This window comes from Schistocerca americana, chromosome 2 (assembly GCF_021461395.2).
Source record: "Schistocerca americana isolate TAMUIC-IGC-003095 chromosome 2, iqSchAmer2.1, whole genome shotgun sequence".
In the NCBI taxonomy this organism is placed as follows: Eukaryota; Metazoa; Arthropoda; class Insecta; order Orthoptera; family Acrididae; genus Schistocerca; species Schistocerca americana.
This window is the reverse complement of record NC_060120.1, coordinates 39,379,139-39,402,913: the sequence shown is the minus strand read 5'-3', so window position 1 is coordinate 39,402,913 and position 23,775 is coordinate 39,379,139. Positions and strand designations below refer to the sequence as shown.

Here is a 23,775-nt window from a genome sequence, read left to right as displayed (position 1 = left end):
TTTTAAGAATAGCAGTTTGTGTGTTTCATGTTATGGACATAATTGTTGAAATATATTTCCATAAATGTTCATGAGAGGATGAAGAAGATTCTGCGATTGGATGATTTGTTAAATGAACATACGTCATCATTAATGATATTTATTTGCAAGTGGATCTATAAATCAATTAATTATAAGAATAATGAAAATTTTTCAAATTATTCCTTTTGTGGAGTCAGTGTCATATGCCTATGTTTAAAATTTTTCATTTCGTAATTGAAAGCAAACCTCGGACAGATTCAATGCTCTACTTCCACCTGCACTATAACAAAACGAAGATTAGATTAAAAAATTTTTTGAGAGGAATACATTCGATATGAGCTACAACAAAATTTAATTGCCCACAGTCTATTTGGCAATGTTTTGGACAATCAGCAGTTGTAATGCAAAACAACTTTGGTATTGAGGACTACAAAAAAAATTCATGATTGTCAGAACTGATGGATATTCCAGTCTAGTACAGATGGAAGAATATAAGAATCCACTCCGATTTTGAGTTCAACGATGAAATAGGGACTTCGTTGCCTTAATCCACTCTCTTCCAGGGATTTATTTAGTCAGAACTTTTTCTTATTCCACTTTAAACCTGTTTCATGTTCACGTCCCTGACCATCTGTTCCTGAGATCATCTTCCTGTTTCTACGGCACGTTACCAGCTTCTATCCTGTACCATCGCCTGTCCTCTGTGCCGCCTCCACCAAACGCTGTACGTCGCCTACCCGGTGTCCATACCCAGTGTTCCTGTTCCATCGACTTCACAACGAGATCGCCGGCTACATCGTCGAAAGAAGAATTTTGAAAATTTTTTTTTGAGCAATATTGTAAAATTTTTTTTGGCTATGAGGCACTTTTCCTTCGATCTAATCTATAGAGCTTCTATATATTTCAAAATTACTGGATTTAGGCTTTCCTATCTTCTTTAATACCTGAGCTGGGGTCTATTCTTCCGGGTTTTCCAGGGTTTCCCTGTGAAGGCCAGTTCCCAAATGGGTAGACCTTTTTCGTAATTACACCAATCTACATCTTCCCTGGTTATGTACTCGGGATGCGGGTATACCCCGGTACATGTAAAAGCTACAGCTTAGGTATTCTCGTAACTTATTGTCTTAACATGTTACCCATACTCTCTATAGTAAAATTCTACTAATTCAAAATATTCCTCTTTTGAATAAACAACCCAACAAATTTTTTCTGTTAGCTCGCAAAGTGTATTATCATTAACTTTGCTCGCTGCGAGGGGCAGTTGTAATATCTCTTTATATTCGATGAATTATTCAGATACAATTCTACCCTTGAATGACGTTTACTAATTTTCTATCTTCATACTCGCAGAATCCATGCAAAAAGTAGTTCATACAATAGCTATACCACGAGCGCATATGTATTCTTTGTAGTACTCTCTCTGGTGGTTGTCAGAAAAAAAGGAAAGGGGGCTTCTGAGATTGTCTTCATGCCGATTAGCCTGTGCTTGGTTTGGAAGAACTGTAATCTGATTATTGAGATTTATTACAGAAGGTAACTGATATGAACTGTACGATTAAATGGAAATATATATAGATGGCTCCTTCAAGTAAATGTTGTGTATTTTAAATTTGAGAATTAATGATATTTATCGATATATTGCGTAGTTGTTAATCAGAAGGGACTTCCGAAAGACTGGATACGAACCTGCACTTAATAATCCAAGAGCTCCATTGCTTCTTCGGAAGGTTAAACTTCATCAAAGCCAAATATCCGCTTGATCTGAGGTTTCCCGACTGATTATACAACGCTCCCAAAATTACGAGGCATTTTATTTGTGCAGATTAGCAGACTGCCGCAAAGCTCGAACGAATTGAGAGCTACAGAATTACGTAGATAGGAGGAAAAATTACAATTATCACGTAGTCTGATGGTCCAAAGTTTTTACAAGAGTTTTCAATTGGTTTTGTTACTTCCGAAAAACGAGCTCCTGGATTCACGAAACCCATGACATTGTAGCTTGGTAAAAGGCTTGACACTCTTTCTGCAATTTGACGACCGTGACTGTCAGCGAGAATAAGGGCCTGTCGATCTTTTCTGCAGTCTCAGCTGGTCTATATTGTTTTGTTCTGCGTTGTTTATCATAGCGGTACCCGAAATGCATGTTTCTGTATATTTTTTATTGTTTGAAACAGATGGGCATTTTTGGGTTATGCTATTCATTGACATACCGCGATCTGGACAACACCAACTGTTCTTTACTGCTTGAACAAAGTGAATGTTTTTAGTTATAATATTTGCGGTCTTAGCTTGGGAAATGTAGTTTTGTGCAAGACTTACGTTCAGGTTAGATTCTGAACTCGTTTTCCCTATTTGGACTCTGTTCTTCTGATCGTTGGTTACGTTGCATTGGCAGGTTGCTTGAGGTTATGGTCTTCACATGTCCCATGGATGACTTCTTTCTCTCGCAGTTCTTGCAGTTTACTTCTTAAGGCGGTGACTAACTTTTGTAGTTCATTGATTTCACTGCTTTTTACCGTTAACATGCGGTGATAATCGACACATTGGTTACAAGGACGAATAACTCGCGTGTTTGCATCTGTGACTGTTTTGCTTCTTGATTTTAACCTAGTTACGATTTCGTTGGCATTTTTAACTTTCAAGTAACAACAGTGCCACATTCCAGGATTCTCTAAACTAACTTTTACACATTCATCACATGGAACATTTTCGTTATCGGCATAATTTACAGAGCGAAAATTTCGCGAACCTTTTATTTCCGCCACTGCACTAAAGTAGAATTTCACAAAAAATTCTTCATAATATTAAGTGTATATCGAGCACCTCCAGGTAACTTTAATCTGTTCATAAACCACCTTGAAGCTGTATTGGCCCATTTAACAACCAAAAACAAAGAAATAGTGGTTCCTGGTTATTTCACTGTGGATTTCCTTAAAGACTCTCCCAACAAGAAATTATTAAGTTAGTAACACTATCATTCAACTTAATTCCCACTGTAAAGTTCCCCACTAGGGTAGCCAATTGCTGACAAACAGCCATTGATAATATCTTTATAGAAAAGACCAAAGAACAGAATCATACTACAAAATCAATAGTCAATGGCCTCTCAGGCCATGACATGCAGTTCCTTCTGTTAAATGTTAATAATGAGCAGGATATAAAATCTGTTAAATCTGAGCTGAAGAGGGTAATCAATAAGCCAAAAATTGCTTACTTTAGGACACTCCTCAGAGACATTCACTGGACTGATGTTTACAGTGCTCATGGCATGAATGAAAAGTATAACACTTTTGCTAATAAAGTGCTCACCTTATTTGAACACTGTTTTCCCCCAAAGCTAACCAAGGTTAGAGCAAAGTCTACAAAGAAACCATGGATTACTCAAGGAATAGGGGTATCTTGTAAAACAAAAAGAAAACTGTATCTGTCAATCCGAAACAGTTCTGATGTTGATGCTATAGCACATTACAAGAAATACTGCAAAATATTAAAGATTGTGATACGGACATCAAAGCAAATACATTTCAAGGAAAAGATAGTCATATCAGATAACAAAATAAAGACAATATGGGATATAGTGAAGGAGGAGACCGGTAGAACCAGACATGAAGAGCGACAAATAGCATTAAGAGTAAATGATACATCAGTGACAGATGTGTGTAGTGTTGCAGAACTTTTTAACAAACATTTTATAACTGTTATTGAAAAGATGAGGTTGTCAGGTTCTGTAGATGCTGCTATGGAATACCTCAGACCAGACATTTCATGTAACTTCCATAACATGTATTTGACCCTCACTACCCCAGCAGAAATAATGTCCATCATAAAATCTTTAAAATCAGAAACATCTAGTGGGCATGATGAAATATCAATAAAGTTAATTAAAGAATGTGATTCAGAGTTAAGTAACATATTAAGCTATCTGTGTAATTAAAGCGCTGGCGGGTCGATAGACACACAAACACACACACACAAAATTCTAGCTTTCGCAACCAACGGTTGCTTCATCAGGAAAGAGGGAAGGAGAGGGAAAGACGAAAGGATGTGGGTTTTAAGGGAGAGGGTAAGGAGTCATTCCAATCCCGGGAGCGGAAAGACTTACCTTAGGGGTAAAAAAGGACAGGTATACACTCGCACACACACACATATCCATCCGCACATACACAGACACAAGCAGACATTTGTAGAGGCCTTTGGTTGCGAAAGCTAGAATTTTGTGTGTGTGTGTTTGTGTTTGTTTGTGTGTCTATCGACCCGCCAGCACTTTTGTTTGGTAAGTCTCATCATCTTTGTTTTTAGATATATTTTTCTCACATGGAATGTTTCCCTCTATTATATTCATATCTGTGTAATCATTCGTTTATCAGTGGAATATTTCCTGAATGGTTGAAACATGCTGAAGTTAAACCACTGTTTAAGAAGGGAGATAAAGAAATAGTATCAAATTTCTGTCAAATTTCACTTTTGCCAGCATTCTCAAAAATTTTAGAAAAAGTAATGTACAATCGGCTTTATAACCATCTCATCTCAAATAACATACTGTCAAAGTCACAGTTCGGATTTCTAAAGGGTTCTAATATTGAGTAGGCTACCTACACTTACAGTGAAAATATGATTAATTCATTAGAGAAAAAATTGCAGGCAACTTGTAGGTAGCAGTGGTGTGGATGCTTCTGCAATTTCCTTGGTATTAGGGGTTTTCTTTTTTGATTTTTCTCACTGTTCCTTGGGTTTCCCTGGTTGGATGGACTTTACTTGCTCAGTCTCTGGGGCCGAGGATGAGCATGAAGCCCTACGACCAGCTGCTTTTGGGTTCTTCAGCCTCTGGCAGGTGTCATCTTTCCCACTACCAGAAACCTGGGAAGGGAGTGACCCAAGGGCCCCTTTCTAGTGAGAGAGGTTGAAGAAGACTTACGCTTCTTCAGCTTAGAAGTGGGGCAGATGTCGCCGATGGTTGGGGGGGGGGGGGGGGGGGGCGTGTTGCTCCCAAAGTAGAAGCTGCAGGAGCAACAGGGAGGGAAATGCCCCCCACCACCAAGGGGGCAGGTGTAGTCTTCCGGCTCTGAGAGGTGACTTGGGTTGGTGGAACTGATGGTGCCAGAACTGTTGTAGCGGCGGTGTAAGATGATGTCATATGCACAGGATGCAGGCTTTCAAATTTTCTCTTAGGCTCAGTGTAGGTCAGTTGGTCCAGGATTCTGAAGGATCCTGTAGTCTGGTGTGCAAGGCCAATGGTGCTCTCCGCAGTAGACACGGATGGGAGGCGGGGCACGTGGAAGGTTGGGATCTGTTATGCATCCACAACCTCGGCATGTGACACTGGAAGTACAGCGGGAAGACATATGGCAGAACTTCCAGCACTTAAGGCACTGCATTGGAGGAGGGATATAGGGCTTTACAGCACAGCGGTACACCATCACTTTGACCTTCTCAGGCAATGTATCATCCTCAAAGGCCGAGAAGAAGGCACTGGTGGCAACCTGATTATAACCTCAGACACGTCAGACAAAATGTACACCTCACCACTCTAAAGTGGCATGCAGCTCATCGTCAACTACAAAAGAATGTCCTTGTGAAATATGATACCCTGGACCATATTTAAGCTCTTATGGGGTGTGATGGTTACAGAAACATCCCCCAGCTTGTCAGAAGTGAGTAACTCCCGTGACTGGGCAGAGGATGCTGTTTTGATCAAGACTGACCCAGATCTCATTTTGGACAAGCCCTCCACCTCCCAAAACTTGTCCTCTAATAGTTCAACAATAAACTGAGGCTTCAACATCATGAATCATGAAAGATTGCCAATCAGCTCTCGAACATACAAGGTAGCAGGGCGAATAAGATCTGCTGCCATCCTTAGCCTGACATTCCCCCCGTGGTGTTGCCAGGAAGGGGAATGATTTGGGGTAGTACTTCTGTGCGTTGGATTGAGCTCGTGATCGCTTAGAGACTGCTGGTGTTTCACCACCAACAAGAGATGATGGACTACGCTTCATCACGTGTCATCCGCCCTGATGCCATCTACTCTGATCAGGGACCCTCCCCATGGGCGCCACCCAGCAGCAGCAAAAGCCACCTGGGAGGATGGCCATTGCCAGGTGTTCCGATGCCTCAGGGGGATGCCCCTTGGCATACATGGGGAGTTAACAGTGCAGGCATCAGCAGAGTGAACCCTGTGTGGTCAGGGGGCTACAACCAAGAGGGTACATGGCTTCCCCACCACAACAGACTGGCTACCGTACTGGATATCAGGCCCAAAGAAGTCCATGGTCATCATCGATGCAGAAAGTGACACTGCATATGCATGCACCCAGGAAGGTGTCCTCAACCAAGAGATGGAGAATGGGTGGGACTGCAATGCAAAGATGAGAAAGTGGGCTAAAGATCTCAATGCACAATGGACACGATGCACCATGTAAGGTGCCCTTCCCCAGTTGGCTCACACTTCAGGAAAATTTTGAAGAATGGAGGTCAAACCATACAGGGGACCATCACATGAAGCCTGAAATGAGAGTGAAACTCCTTTTAGTCGCCTCTTACAACAGGCAGGAATACCTCGGGACTATTCCAAGCCCCAGACCCGCAGGGGGATTGTAGGTATTCCTTTCACCTTCAGGGTCACCTGGCCCTCCAGAGTCATCTGCACTTCCAGGATCACTGATGTTGCCTGTTTATCATCTAAGATCATTCTATGCAGTGAGGCAGCAGATTGGGACTTCACTCAAATGTCTTTCAGTGCTAAGAAATTTTACACGACAAATGTGACCATCTTGTGTCTAATAATAATTGAGGAGTTCATTCTTTCATCTCAGAGTTAGATACCAGATGATTAGTTTCTTTTGCAGTCATTACTTAGTTTTGAACTGGGATGATACTTCTGTATGAGACTCAAACACTGGCAATAACACAGTGCCCACTGTGACTGTATAAATGTGCATCTCCATGTGTATGCTGTCTGTTCCACATTATTCTGAATAAATGTGTATTGACAAAATCTGTTCTTGTTCCTTGTAGTGCACATAGTTTTATTCCATATTACACCTTAAGGACACAAGAATGTTGTCAAAATATAAAATTCCTATTAATTAAATTTTCTGTACAATGCATGTCTTAAGAAAAATATTCACATCATTATTTAAGATTGGAACTGCAGAAGTTTTGAAAATTTGTTCTCCACGTTATTTACATGTATAGTAAATCATCCAAAGAAAATATGTTCATAATAATTGAATGTGTCACTATCATCAGTAGTCTGAAAACTCTCCAGTGAATAATAAATTTCAATTAAATAAAGCTTGAATAAAAAATTAGCTATTTTATGTGACTATTGTACATTTGTTCTTAACAAAAGAAGACAAAATAAAAAAAAAAATGTTGACATATGGAGTGCTGTAAGAACAGGTAGGAGAGTCCCACACTTCTCCGTTAAATAACAAGACTAGCCACCACTACTGATGATAGTGACACATTCAATTATTATGAACATATTTTCTTTGGATGATTTACTATACATGTAAATAACGTGGAGAACAAATTTTCAAAACTTCTGCAGTTCCAATCTTAAATAATGATGTGAATATTTTTCTTAAGACATGCATTGTACAGAAAATTTAATTAATAGGAATTTTATATTTTGACAACATTCTTGTGTCCTTAAGGTGTAATATGGAATAAAACTATGTGCACTACAAGGAACAAGAACAGATTTTGTCAATACACATTTATTCAGAATAATGTGGAACAGACAGCATACACATGGAGATGCACATTTATACAGTCACAGTGGGCACTGTGTTATTGCCAGTGTTTGAGTCTCATACAGAAGTATCATCCCAGTATACAAGGGAACACCATGGAAATACACATATGATAATGTGACAGTTCACAGCTAACACATAGAGTAAATCATAAGTTGCAATTGGTCGCAGTGTGCAAAAAATGTAAAAGTAACACTGCTTTAGCCTACATTAAGTCAGAGAGCATCAAAATTTTAAATTTAGTTTATGAAATAACAGCATGTAATGAGAAATTTACTCTGCTCTCCTTAAATTTGCCATACTAAGCAATAATTTCATTATTTCATAAATAGTAAGTTATATACTAAATGGATTCATGTGAAAACTTATGCAAAACTGTGAAAATTTAATCTCAGCATGAGAACAATTTGAGTAAGTTTGGAGTGGTTATACTAATATAGTGCTAATCTACTGATAATCTAATCACTAATGTCATGGTCAGAAGACTTTGCGAAGATAGTATGTACATGAGGCAGTTAGCCATTTGTGTACCAGTGACACTTCATTACAAGAGGAAGCATTTCCATTGAGTATGCTAAAATGAACACACATCAATGAAGCCAGTTCATTATGCAGATGTGTTGTCAGTGAACATGGGAATCTCTGTCAGATATGTTTTTATTTTGCAAAAAACCAAAAGCAATTATCATCTATCAAGCATATACAAAGGAATGCCTCTAAACACTACAATGCCTATGAGTCAAATGACATCTTTGGGTAAGTCAAAATCCCCTGCAACTGCTTGAGCCTATAGCAATGACATTTGTGCTGTGTAATTATGTCCACCTGCTAGTGTTGTAGGTGTTGACTCTGTCCTATAAGGGAACTATGTTCTTCCATGAAAGGCCAACCTCACACTATTGTCCTAACCTAGTGGTAGTACACCATCTGGGATAGCCATCGTCTACCTAACTGGGAAGTGCAGCCACAGTGGTATGGGTCCATGCAACTGCTCAACTGTAAAAAGTCACATGACTATGATGTGTTACTTCTACAGCCAACTTTAACACTGTGGCTGAAACTCTAGTGTCAGATATATATGTCGGTGTGCTTAATCCCTTGTTTACCTTATTCAGCTGCTGCTGCTGCTACATTTATATATTGCGTTACATTGACTCAAGGTACACTTTTGATTGTGATTGCGCAAGTCACTGCAAATACTGATTTCGTTTTCTATTCCTCCTGAACTGTGCCCACTGCTTTGGCATCTAAGCTTTCCTATGACAACTTACAGTAAATAGATTCAATTGTCCTCTTATCAGCAACTCTACTCAGTGCTGGGACAGCCTAACTACATTATGACATCCTATCCATTACTACAGGCGTCACCCTCTCCATATCCACAAGTTGCTTGTACTGCAGTAGCAGTGCTACATTTTTGTACTGGTTTCAGAAGTGGTGCTGTCCTACAATTAAATGTGATGTTCACCCCTACAACTACATGCTCATCTTTTACACCAAGCAATTCAGTGGTCATGTCAGATGCCTTAGATAATGTATGAACAAATGAAAAATATTAGTAACATGCTCTATTACTAATAGTGTGTTTAGCTTATTCTTTCCAAACTGAATGTGTTACTGAGAGTTTCAAAATCATTTTCATTTCATTTTCACTTTGTAGTTGGGAGAAGAATGATTGAATTTGAGGTAATATGTGCTTATGTTGTTGATATTTTAATAAAATCATTCACTTCAAAATTCTGGTGATGGCTCTGTGTAGTAATAATTTATGATTTTCACTTATTACAGTGTTGAATACTAGAGTTGACTGCAGATATGGAACATATTCTGTGTCATAGTTATTCATAGTGAATGTTTTCCTATTTCCTGCATAAACATAACAATAAAGCAAATTTCAAATGGTTCAAATGGATCCAAGCACTATGGGACTTGACATCTGAGGTCATCAGTCCCCTAGACTTAGAACTACTTAAACCTAACTAAACTAAGGACACCACACACACCCATGCCCGAGGCAGGATTCCAACATGCAACCATAGCAGCCACATGGTTCCGGACTGAAGCGCCTAGAACTGCTCGGCCACTGCGGCCGGCAAAGTAAATTTAATCAAAAGTAAAGTTTGCTCGAGAAAGTTATAAAATTACAGAGAAGATACAATGGGTAGCTGATACTTGTACAGAGCAGCACAATTTCATTACTGCCAATTGGCACATAATCCTAGCTTGCTCCCCAGCCTATCCTGTTTTTTCACCTGTGGAAGGAACTCATTGTTCTGGAAGTCATGATTAGTGTTTACACTTTTAAATACACAGGAATTCTGCCTCCTAAAATTAAGTACTGCTCAGACAATCTGTGCCTTCGCAATTTTGCAAGAAAAGTTAATTAAAAATACAATGCAACAATTAACTACTGGCATATTTACCATGTGAGGAAACTCTCCAACAGCAGCTTTCTTACCTCCAACAATGAACTGATGAACTATTGGAAAACGAATTTTAGCTGCCTCTTCCAAAGGCCTTTTATACTCATCACATTCTGAAAAGGAGGATGTAGAAATGTGTTATGCATACACAATCTCAATGAAAATGTGATAATAAATTTAAACAATGGAAAATTCAGGATGGAATGTAAAATATTATGAAAAGAATAGTTGCTAATGACTATATAGCAGAGATACTGTCAGAGACAGGCACAACAAAACGACTGTCAGAAAGTGAACTTTTAGCCAGCTAGGCCTTTGACAATACGCACACATGCACCTACTCATACAAATGCAACTCATGTGTGAATGAGTTGTGTTTGCATTTGTGTGTGTGTGTGTGTGTGTGTGTGTGTTCTATTTTTGACAAAGGCTTTGTTGGGCATCTCCACTGTGTGGTGAGAAGCAAATACCCTTTTCATAATATTGATAATAAATTTGGATGATACACAAGTTGACTAAAATCCAAGTAAGACAACACATAAAATTAAAGTTAGATTTTGGTTTGTCTTGGATTATAATGAAGTGCACCAAAATAGAACTGACATCTTAAGTGTGCAAGATAACAGTGCAGAGAGAGTGGCAGAGTATCAGGTGGCTAGTCTTGTTATTTAATGGAGAAGTGTGGGACTCTCCTACCTGTTCTTACAGCACTCCATATGTCAACATTTTTTTTTTATTTTGTCTTCTTTTGTTAAGAACAAATGTACAATAGTCACATAAAATAGCTAATTTTTTATTCAAGCTTTATTTAATTGAAATTTATTATTCACTGGAGAGTTTTCAGACTACTGATGATAGTGACACATTCAATTATTATGAACATATTTTCTTTGGATGATTTACTATACATGTAAATAACGTGGAGAACAAATTTTCAAAACTTCTGCAGTTCCAATCTTAAATAATGATTATTTCCAAAATTCAGTACCACAGTTTCTTAGACCTGATTTTTCTGACTCCAAAAATTTCTATTTCTAAACTTGTTAGTTTTTTATTACTCAATATGGAAAATTGGAATTTCTTGGCATTTTTGTTGCCTCCGGGAATCTTCACATATACAGAAATCAGAAATCATTCTTGTTAAGTAGTACATATTAGAAACAAATAAACACACACACACACACACACACACACACACACACACACACAAATAAAATTATTCAAATGGGATGGGAATTGGTAGATGTGTGTAAAGGTACAAGCAAATGATTACAATTCAGAAGTATTGGATGATTTATCAAAGTGAAAGAGCTTCACAATTTGAGCAACTCAATAGTGCATTGGTCCACCTCTGGCCCTTATGCAAGCAGTAATTCAGCTTGTCATTGGTTGACAGAGTTGTTGGATGTCCTCCTGAAGGATATCGTGCCTAATTCTGTCCAAATGGTGCATTAGATCATCAAAATCTTGAGATGGTTGGAGGGCCCTATCCATAATGCTCCCAACATTCTCAGCTGGAGAGAGAGATCTGGCAACTTTGTTGACCAAGGTGGGGTTTGGCAAGCATTAAGGAAAGCAGTAGAAACTCTCACCATGTGTAGGCAGGCATGACCTCACTGGAATGTGAGCCTAAGATGGCTTGCCATGAAGGTCGACAAAACAGGTCATGGAATGTTATTGCAGTACCACTGTGCTGTAGGTGACAAAGTAGTTCTGCTATTAAAGAAAGATGCTTCCGAAAGATGGTGGCTCGTACAGAAGTTTTAGTAAGTGGTTCAGTGCAAAACACCTATATTGCGAATATAAAGTGCATTGTTTTTAGTGAAAGACTTTTAAATGGTATTAGACTATGTTCAGTGTGCCAAAAATGGATTCATTCAAAGAGTATCTCACATTTCGATGAAGAAAACACGAAATGCGCCTGTGGTGTAATTAATTGCTGTTTGCGAATGGTGTATTTACAAAAACATGGTAGTGTACACAAAGGAAACGTAGTTTCTACATTATAACAGGGCTTATTGTGTGCAAAACAATATATAAGTAATCTGGAAACAGTAATAAATGAACTCAAACAAGAACAAAAAGTGGAAAATGAGCCCTCTATTAGGCCTACAAAAAGCTGGCGTGTGAAACAAAATGAAAAACGTTTCAAATTAAAAACAATGAACAAATATGATCTGCTAGATAAAAATGAAGATACAGTCAACCAGGGAAATAAGAAAAAAGATTTCACATCTCCAAGAAGTACCTGGAAGAAGCAAGAAAATATTAAACATTTGCGAAATCTTGTGCCAAGTAAGAAAAATAAAAAAGGTGATGTTAACACATTTTTAACTAGCGATGGAAAATGCTTAGCAGGTATTATGGCCACTATGCAAAATAAACTAAAAGTAACAGGTTTTGCCTGTCCGGGTGCCCCTCTAAATGAAGTTCTAAAAGACTGTGAATCAACAGTGACATATGGTTCCAAATGTGTTATTATTGGAGGAGGAAACAATGTTTATAAGAACGAAAGTGTAAATGCAACCAGAGCTCCAAGAAAATCGTTAGAAAACTTATACATTCCGATGTATACGTCGTAAGCATTCCACACGGACACGATCTGAGAGAAGCTTCATGTGTAAACGGAGAAATTGTCAACACAAACAGAAAATTCAGGAAGGTATGCAGCTTTTTCACTAATGTTACATTTACTGAAGCAACAAGATCAGTGAGAGAACATTTCACAAAGCATGGCCTGCACAGAAACTGTTGTGGTTGGCAGGAGAGCCAACACCGTGTTACTAGAGGAGGCCGAAAGGCACGCGTTTTAGCTCACGCAGCCTGGCGTGAGGTCCGGAACAGGACAAGGAAATTAGAATTTAGAAAAACGGACGTAGCTGGTGGAATACTTAACTTTTATCCATTAATGACGAATGTCGGTCTTGACGGTACATGATTTACAATATCAATAATAACTGATAATGGCGCCTTGCTAGGATATAGCAAATAACGTAGCTGAAGGTATGCTAACTATCGTCTCGGCAAATGAGAGCGTATTTCATCAGTGAACCATTGCTAGCAAAGTCGGCTGTACAACTGGGGCGAGTGCTAGGAAGTCTCTCTAGACCTGCCGTGTGGCTGCGCTCGGTCTGCAATCACTGATAGTGGCGACACGCGGATCCGACGTATACTAACGGACTGCGGCCGATTTAAAGGCTACCACCTAGCAAGTGTGGTGTCTGGTGGTGACACCACAGAAACAACTATGGTAAACAAGTTCTGTGCAAAGAAATATTAGAAAAAACTAGCAGGACACAAGAACAGGTATGTAGAACCATACCACTGTCAATGAGTGAAGTAATAGAAGATACAATACAATATCCAGTACCAGACTCAAAACAACCACAAGATGAAAGAACAGAAGAGGAAACTACACTCTGCCCTGAAAAGGAGGGAAAAGCAGTGTCACCACCAGCAGAAAAAAAGCAGTGACCTCACCAGCAGAAGGAGCGGTGTCAACACCAGCACAAGAAGCTGTGCTGTCACCTACAGAAGAAGAAGCTGTGTCAGACATCCCACAGGCAAGATACGGGAGAGGAGAGAGAACAAAGAAGCAAAAGCATCTCAAGGACCAGGGTTTTTTGTACCAGCAGGTAAAAAGAAAGGTGCCACAGAAAATCAAAAGATCAACACGAATATTAATGATATAAGAATCTTGCAGCAGAATGTACAGTATGCATCCAGTAAATTAGAACAGATAGAAGTACTAGTAGCTGTGGAGTTACCACACACATTTATTATGTCAGTCATGGGATGAAAGGAAATGAAATTAATGTTTACAACATACAGGAATATAAAAGAGTTGCAACACAACGGTGGAGGGATTGCAGTCTAAGTACACAGTAAAATAAGGGTACTATTCCATGGTCAGTAGACAACTGTACAGAAATGCTGTTTGAAGCTGCAGCAATACAGACAACATATTATGGGGAGAAACGTGTGATAATAGGTATCTACAGATCACCAAACAGACAGATAAATGAATTTCTAAAAGAGTTAGAAGTACCGTTGGATAAGGCTAGCAGGAAATTCTCCTATGTAATTGTAGCTGGTGACCTAAATATTAACACACTAAAAGACACTTGTTATACAAGGAGTTTTCAAGATCTGATTGAAACTTATGGACTTTATTTAGCAGTAGACAGTCCCACAATATGCTGCAAAAATACAGAAACATTAATAGATCACGTGATGACTAATGTGCAACAGAGCAGGCAGACAGTACAGGTCATAAACACAACTATTGTAGACCACTATGGGGCAGTAATTGAATTAGTAGGCAACATAGGGAAGCCAGAAAAAATATTTAGAGAGTTTAGACAAACAAAGCAAACAAACATAGATTGGCTACAAAGGCTATTGGAAAGCGAAGACTTTAGTGAAGTATACTGAACACAAAACGTAGATACAGGATGGGAATCATTCTGTAAAACATTAGGCCATTACATACAGCGAGGCCCTGGATGTGTGGAATATTTGTGTATAAGGAAGCTGCGATGGAGCACTTCCTTTCACACCTATCACCTGCCACCCTACCTAAAACCTCTTTCCTCATTACCTTAGCCAGCTTCATCCTGACCCACAACTTCTTCACTTTTGAAGGCCAGACATACCAACAATTAAAGGGAACAACTGTGGGTACCAGGATGGCCCCCTCGTATGCCAACCTATTCATGGGTCGCTTAGAGGAAGCCTTCTTGGTTACCCAGGCCTGCCAACCCAAAGTTTGGTACAGATTTATTGATGACATCTTCATGATCTGGACTCACAGTGAAGAAGAACTCCAGAATTTCCTCTCCAACCTCAACTCCTTTGGTTCCATCAGATTCACCTGGTCCTACTCCAAATCCCACGCCACTTTCCTTGACGTTGACCTCCATCTGTCCAATGGCCAGCTTCACACATCCGTCCACATCAAACCCAGCAACAAGCAACAGTACCTCCATTATGACAGCTGCCACCCATTCCACATCAAACGGTCCCTTCCCTACAGCCTAGGTCTTCGTGCCAAATGAATCTGCTCAAGTCCGGAATCCATGACAACAGCTTTCGCATCCCGCAACTACCCTCCCGATCTGGTACCGAAGCAAATAACCAGAGCCACTTCCTCATCCCCTCAAACCAAGAACCTCCCACAGAAGAACCACAAAAGTGCCCCACTTGTGACAGGATACTTTCTGGGACTGGACCAGACTCTGAATGTGGCTCTCCAGCAGGGATACGACTTCCTCAAATCCTGCCCTGAAATGAGATCCATCCTTCATGAAATCCTCCCCACTCCACCAAGAGTGTCTTTCCGCCGTCCACCTAACCTTCGTAACCTCTTAGTTTATCCCTATAAAATCCCCAAACCACTTTCCCTACCCTCTGGCTCCTACCCTTGTAACCACCCCCAGTGTAAAACCTGTCCCATGCACCCTCCCACCACCACCTACTCCAGTCCTGTAACCCGGAAGGTGTACACGATCAAAGGCAGAGCCACGTGTGAAAGCACCCACGTGATCTACCAACTGACCTGCCTACACTGTGATGCATTCTATGTGGGAATGACCAGCAACAAACTGTCCATTCGCATGAATGGACACAGGCAGACAGTGTTTATTGGTAATGAGGATCACCCTGTGGCTAAACATGCCTTGGTGCATGGCCAGCACATCTTGGCACAGTGTTACACCGTCCGGGTTATCTGGATACTTCTCACTAACACCAACCTATCCGAACTCCAGAGATGGGAACTTGCTCTTCAATATATCCTCTCTTCCCGTTACCCACCAGGCCTCAATCTCCGCTAATTTCAAGTTGCCGCCACTCATACCTCACCTGTCATTCAACAACATCTTTGCCTCTGCACTTCCGCCTCGACTGACATCTCTGCCCAAACTCTTTGTCTTTGAATATGTCTGCTTGTGTCTGTATATGTATGGATGGATATGTGTTTGTGTGCGAGTGTATACCCGTCCTTTTTTCCCCCTAAGGTAAGTCTTTTCGCTCCCGGGATTGGAATGACTCCTTACCCTCTCCCTTAAAACCCACATCCTTTCATCTCTCCCCCTTGTTCCCTCTTTCCTGATGAAGCAACCGTTGGTTGCGAAAGCTAGAATTTTGTGTGTATGTTTGTGTTTCTATCGACCTTCCAGTGCTTTCGTTTATATATATATATATATATATATATATATATATATATATATATGAAAGAATTATCTGCTTAAAAACTAGCTGCACTGCATTGTAATTGCTGAATATCACGAAAATAATACAAGAATGAAAAATGACTATCATATAGAATGAAGCAGGCTAAAATTAACAGACAAAGATCCTGTAAATGCTGGGCGCATACTGTACAACAGTTTACCACAATGTATAAAGATGGTAGAAGGTATGTCTCTTTTTAAAAGAAAATTAAAAAGACATCTGATCAATAGCTGCCCCTACAGTATAAAAGAATATCTTGAAATAATAATTAAATAGTGTATATGTATACATTTTTTGTAATGTACTTTAATGACATTTTCTGTGAATATTCTATAAAACATATGTGTATGTACTCCTTTTTTTTAACTAGCTATGTATATGCAAGATTTATGTAAAACTGAAGCGTCCAATATCATTATAAGAAATGATTAATGGACAAATTAAAAAAATAAATAAAATTAAATTTAAAAAAATGGCAACTTAGACCATCACTCATGGTTGTCAGACTGTATAGCAGGTGACAGGCAGTTTGTTATCCCACAACTGTCCAGGATATCTCCAGACATAACTTTGGCCTGGAACCTCACTGACGGGAGTAGAATTGTCTTCAGCTATGACTCATGCTTTGAATTAAGCCACAATGACCAGCGAAGTTGTGTCTGGACATACCGCATACAGTAGTGGGACAGCAACCAGTAACCTGACTCATGCATCACATGACTTAACAACCAGGAATGATGGTCTGGGGTGCCATTTCATTCTGTAGCAGGTCCCCTTTGATTATCACCCATGGCACCCTTACAGTACAGTGTTACATCAATGACATTCTATGCACCATTTTGATGCCCTTCATGGCAAGCCATCCTGGGCTTAAATTTCAGTAAGATAATGCCTGTCCAAACATAGCAAGAGTTTATACTGCTTTTCATCATGCTTGTCAAAGCATAAATTGGCCAGCAAGGTCACCCGATCTCTCCCCATGTGAGAACACTAATTGGACAGAATTTGGCATGATATCCATCAGGAGGATTTCCAGCAACTATCAATCAATGTTAAGCTGAGTATCTAGTTGCATAATGGCTGTAGTTGGACTGACTTGTTATTGACTTGCTCAGTTTGTGAAGCTCTTACTCTTTACATCACACAGTTTTTCTGAAATTGTAATCGTTTGTTTGTTTGTACATGTACATCACATCTACTGATTTCCAGATAATTCCTTTGTGGTTATAGTTTTTTTTCCTTATAATGTATTTAGGCTATTTTCTAGTTTTGCAACTCAATTAAATGGACCTGCTTCTTTGTGTGATGTATCTTTGTTTGTCCACTAATTTTCCAATTTTGTATGCCAATGTTTGAAATCTAATAATAATATGATTTTTTATCTTACACGTAGCTATTAACAGGCTTGATATACAAAGACACAGTTCACACTCATTGTGAGAGCAACATGCACCCGATACGTTATGTGGTTGGGACTAACAATGAGCTAGTACTCAATCTATGTCTAGTGAACTTCCAAATCCATTCATTAAGTCACTGTTGTTGTTGCTTTCAGTTTGAAGACTGGTTTGATGCAGTTCTGCTCATTGTGCAAGCCTCTTCATCCCAGAATAACTACTGCAACTTACATTCTTCTGCATCTGCTTTCTGTATTCATCTCTTAGTCTCTCTTTCTGATTATCTGATTGTGCCACAACTTTCATTTCATGCCAGTTCTATTCAGTACCTCTTCATTGGTTACATGATCTACCCATCCAATCATCATGATTTTTCTCTAGCACCTCTATTTGCTTCTTGTCCAAACTGTTTATAGTCCACATTTCACTTCCATTCAAGGCTCATTCCAGACAAATATGATCACAACAGACTTCTGAAAACTTGGATCTATATTCGTATTAAATATTTCTACTTCAGAAACACTTTTTTTTGCCATTACTGGATTACATTTTAGATCCTCTCTACTTCGGCCAACAACGGTTATTTTGCTGCCAAAATAAAAAAACTGTTTTCAGTGTCTTGTTTCATAATCTAATTCCTTCAGTATTACCTAATTTCATTTGAGAAAATTCAATTTGCCTTGCTTTGCTTTTGTTAATGTTCACCTTATAATATCTTTTCAAAACATCACCTGTCCTGTTAGACTACTGTTCCCAGCTTTTTTGATTCTGATTTTGTACAAAATCAGAATGTAAACTGTAAAACTACAAGTGTTTATTTCCTCTTCTGAACTTCAGTTCCTGCTCCAAATTTTCCTTTGATTTGATTTACTGCTTGGTCAATGTACAGACTGAATAACGCTGGGGATAGGCTGAGACTCAGGCTCCCTCTCTTCCAACCAGAGCTTCCCTTTCATGCTCCCTTGACTCTTACAGCTGCCATCACATGTCTGTACAAGTTATAAATAGGCTTTTGCTTCCTGCATTTCACTGCTGACACCTCCAGAATTTCAAATGTATACTCCAGTCGACACTGTCAAAAACTTTCTCCCACCTTAAAAAAATCTTCTAGCATAAGCTGTAGTGCCAGTGTTGCCTCAAATGTCCATACATTTCTCCAGAATCTGAACTGATCTCCCCCCAAGATGGGCTTCTTCCAGTTTCTCTATTCTTATGTAAGTAATTGATGTTAGTATTTTGCAACCATTACTCAATAAACTGATAATTCTGTTAGATTCACAAGTGTCAGCACCTGGTTTTTTTGTAATTTGACTTATTACCTTCTTCTTGAAACTTCAGGGTATTTTGCCTGCCTCATTCATCTTGCACTCCTAGTGGAATAGTTTTACCCTGACTGGCTTCCCCAAGGATATCAGTAGCATCATATCTCCTATCTGATGACCTACAGCCTTTTCTCTCTCTTTTCCCTTGCCTTCAAGTTCACTGCTGTTGTCCAATTCCTCCACATACTCCTTTGAACATTCAGCTCTCCCTTCATTGCTTAGTGCTGGTTGTCAATCTGAGCTCTTTATGTTCATACAGTTGCTTTTTTTCCCTCCCAATGTTTAATTTCCTTTAGGCACTATCTATCTTTTCCCTAATTACCTATGCTTCTATATCAACAACATTATGAAAAGGAGACAATTCTGGCAAATGTCTTTGCAACAAGTCACTTCAGTGGGCCACCATCAGAGTACCAAGTGCCTGCCACAGCTTCTCAGCACAGTGCACCAGCTTCACATGCGCAGTTGATGGCAGCAGCCCAAGTTCACCATTCTAAGCTTCAGGTGAGCTGTGATTTTGTCAGTTTGACATTTTTTTGTTGTTGTATTGTTGTGTGTATAAGTACTTGCGGAATTAGTTAGCAACATCTGCAAGTTAAGAAACTTGGTGAACACCTAGTTTAACTAATTAGAAGGCACTTTAATTATTAGTGTAGCCCTATGTGTACTAGAAAAATGTTAAGAAACTCCCAGGAAACCCTTAAAGCTGAATTGAACTCTAATGTATATACAGCTGTTAAAGTACATGAGAATGATTAAAGCATAATTGAATTTAGGTACTAGAAAAAAAACTAGATGAAACTACTGAAGCACAAGACATAAGTAGTAAGTTATTCAAAGATAACCTTGAAGAAAATTAGAAGAGCTTAATCCAAAATTGAAAACTACCATTATGACTCAAAGTAATGCTACTTTTAAAAAGTTATAAGAAAGTAACAATCAGTTAGAGGCTACCACTACTGAGTTTGCAGTCATTAAATCACAGGTAGAATCATTTAAAGAGGGGTTAATGTACAGGACAATAAAATTATTACTGTGGGGAAGAAATTAAATGCTTTGCCTACTGAAGTACAAATGGACTTTAATGCACAGTGTGATTTAGTGAGAAATGAAGTACATTATCATTTGAAAGAAGTAAATAATGAAGCACAAATCTTAGACAACCAAATCTCAGGCACACAGGAGTGGTTTGAAATGTTAGAGTAGGGGAAATTATTGAAAGATATTTTGAGTCCTCAACAAACCTTGATTAGTCTGGAATAGAGACGACAAGAGTTTGTACGACAACAAGTACATGATTTAGTACTATAATTATTTCTTTGGGAGATATGGTAGACCACAGACAAGAAATGCAGAAATTGTGGGATGCTTTAGGAAGTGTAAAAATAGGATTTAGAACTAATGAGGCTGATAATAATGTTGGTGCATCACTTGAGATTTTTTACGATATCCAAATGAGAAATGGAATACATTTTTCTGAACTGTTTCCAAAGGTCAAACTGGATGGGGAGGTGCATCCTATCCATTTTTAAAGATGTTCTCTAGATCATTACTAAAAAGATGGGAGGACTCCAGAAAGATACATGTTATGCTTAGTTATTTAGTCAATGATGCAGCTGTATGGAGTAATTCTGATTCTGAAGATTTGAAGTCTTGGGAGGGTTTACAGGAAAGTTGTAAGTGGAAATATTGGTCTGCAAGCACACAAGAAAGTTAGTACTTGAATTTCTTGACTCAAAGCATTATAATAGCTCTTGCAAAACAATGACAATAGACAGAACGACTTGTGTCAATGGTAATGGACTATTTACTATTTTCTTTTCTTTCTTTCATGTGTTATTGTTCTTACTCTCCACTCTTAAAACAAATATTTGATTTGGACAATTTTGGGGGTCAGTCATGGTGCACTTGTGACTAGTCCATTCTGGTGTCACAACAAAGAAGTTTAGCTGAAGTTGGAATTACTAGGGGTGGACGATGGTAAGGGATTCTGTCCTTTGGGGCTATCTTCTTCCTTTCTTCAAGCTTAACACATCTGTTGTTCTCTGTATGCAGTGCAACATTCTGAAATATGATGTGCTAACATGGGCATAATGAGCAGTAGATAATAGTACCATCCAGCAAGAAACTAATTAACTGAAAATGCAGATGTGTGAGCAATAAAACAGGATTGTTTTATTGGTTTAAAATAGAGAGAAGGCACTACACAAGGAATGGGAGTAAAGATGTGCCAGAAGTGAAGGAACCCGTTCCTGTCAGTACACAAGAAAGGAAAGTGAGGTGTTGTGCAGACGGATTTTATATGCTGCATTGTACCCTGTTTTAGGTGAGTTGAGGGAGATGGAATGGGTGGTGTAATGGGACACTCTCCTCTAACATTACTTTTTTTTATAGAAATAACTGATATCATTTATACTATTGATTCTTGTATCGGTGAACATTATCTCAGTTGTTTAATTAAATGAATTTCATATGATTTTGTATATAATGTGTTATGTTTCAGACTAAAATATGTAGAAAGAAATTAATTTGTTAGTACTCTGCATGTACAGTTAAAATTGATCTTATTTTAAAAATATTTGAAATTCATATGATTAATTGTGCAATCTGATGCTAATTATTAAATTTATTTCTTGACTCATTTAGAAAATAATGATATATTTTAGTGAAGATTCTTGTATTGTCAAGAAAATATGTAAACTCTTTTGCTTTGTAAACTCTTTGGAATGTTGTTAGTACCGCCACTGGTACCGCAGAATGTTGGCAGTTGTGGGCGTCCAGTGAAAGCATCCTTTGTGATAAGTGCGAGAAAAACGTTAAAAATAAGGAATTCAGTGTTTTGTGTGACTGTGATGTGGAAAATCGATTCACATGGAATGTGTGGGGCTCACCCACCAACAGCAAAGATTGCATTCTAAAGTGCTAAAAAGATCGTTTAAAATAAGTTTGTGACAACTGTGAAGTGAGGTTAGCTGAGAAAATCTCAGCAGACATTAATACAGCGAAACATGAACAAATCTTGTACTCTAAGCAGTAATGCAGTGTTGATCTTGTTGCATCAGTGAATAATGGTACTCAAATTGTGAAAAAACTTGCCATACTGGTACCGTTACTGGAGATGGTGATGGACGCATTTATGAAAATCTTGCGATTTTATACAAATTTGATACGGTGAGTTAACAGAACTTTCTATCCATGCGAGTAAAATTATTGTGTAAAATCAATAGCTCAGCCTCTTACAGAAGTCTCTTCAGGGTCCTTGGAAGTCTTTCACTTACATGTCAACATATTTACTCCCTAATAGTATTTGTTGTTCATAATAGAGGTAATTTTACTCTGTTCAGTGAAATGAACTAGCAAAATACTGGAAGTAAAAATAATGTCTGTGTAGACTATGCATTCCTGCCTACAATTCAGAATGGAATTTTACATTCTGATACAAAAGTCTGTAATATGTTGCTGCTACACATCAGGCAGAAAACTGAAAATCCTAAGATATTAAAAAAATACAAAGTAGAAAATTATTTTATTAGCCTCTCCTTCTAAAATTAATTATAATTAAGCATAATGTTTCAACTCAAGGACGCATATGCTTGTTAACACTAATGTTCATATTAAACAGGATTGTAATGTTACTGTTATATGTAAGGCCGACAGTACGCATTGTAAAATTACGAAATGGTTTGTATGAAGCATGAGTGAAAAACAGCACTTGAATTTAAAAAAAAAAAACTATTTCTAGCTTTCAGGATCATTAGTTCCTTCCTCTCTGAAGATGGATATGTTTTGCAAGATAGGTAATGAGGTGAAGATTGCTTGGACAACCATGTAGAACACTTGTAAGAACCATTCATGAGCACTGCTCCAGTGCTTGAGATACCCAGCAGGTCGGTTTACACCAACACATTTAAGTGGCTCAGAGGCGGGCTGCTAGATAGTTTACCAGTAGTTTCAAACTATGTGTGAGTGTTATGAAGATGTTTGGCAAACTCTTGTGAGAATCGCTGGAGGGAAGACAATGTTCTTTTTGTAGAACACTATTGAGAAAATTTAGAAGGCATGAGAAATCAGGGCTCGTATGGAGGCATATAGATAGCCTTTCTGCCCTCTATTTGCGAATGGAACGAGAAATAAAATGATTTATAGTGGTACAAGGTACCCTCTGCCATGCACCATTTGGTTGCTTGTGTAGTATGTATATATATTAAAATACAGAAGAAAATTGTGACTGCCTACTACACTCAAAAATATAGTTGAAACTAACCTGAAACTGAAACTTCCTGGCAGATTAAAACTGTGATCCCGACCGAGACTCGAACTTGGGACCTTTGCCTTTCGCGGGCAAGTGCTCTACCATCTGAGCTACCGAAGCACGACTCACACCCAGTCCTCACAGCTTTACTTCTGCCAGTATCTCGTCTCCTTCCTTCCAAACTTTACAGAAGCTCTCCTGCGAACCTTGCAGAACTAGCACTCCTGAAAGAAAGGATACTGCGGAGACATGGCTTAGCCACAGCCTGGGGGATGTTTCCAGAATGAGATATTCACTCTGCAGCGGAGTGTGCGCTGATATGAAACTTTTTTTTTTTTTAATCAAAACACTTCACGACTACACGGAATC

General features: G+C 38.7%; 1 protein-coding gene across 1 annotated transcript in view; it reads right to left on the bottom strand.

Moving 5' to 3' along the window:
• Positions 1-23,775, bottom strand: part of LOC124593766 (venom protease-like) — a 175,324-nt gene that overhangs the window by 76,854 nt on the left and 74,695 nt on the right. The window contains exon 4 of the mRNA XM_047132115.1: positions 10,202-10,314. Within this exon, the coding sequence (XP_046988071.1) occupies positions 10,202-10,314 (113 nt within the window). The remainder of the gene's footprint in view (positions 1-10,201; positions 10,315-23,775) is intronic.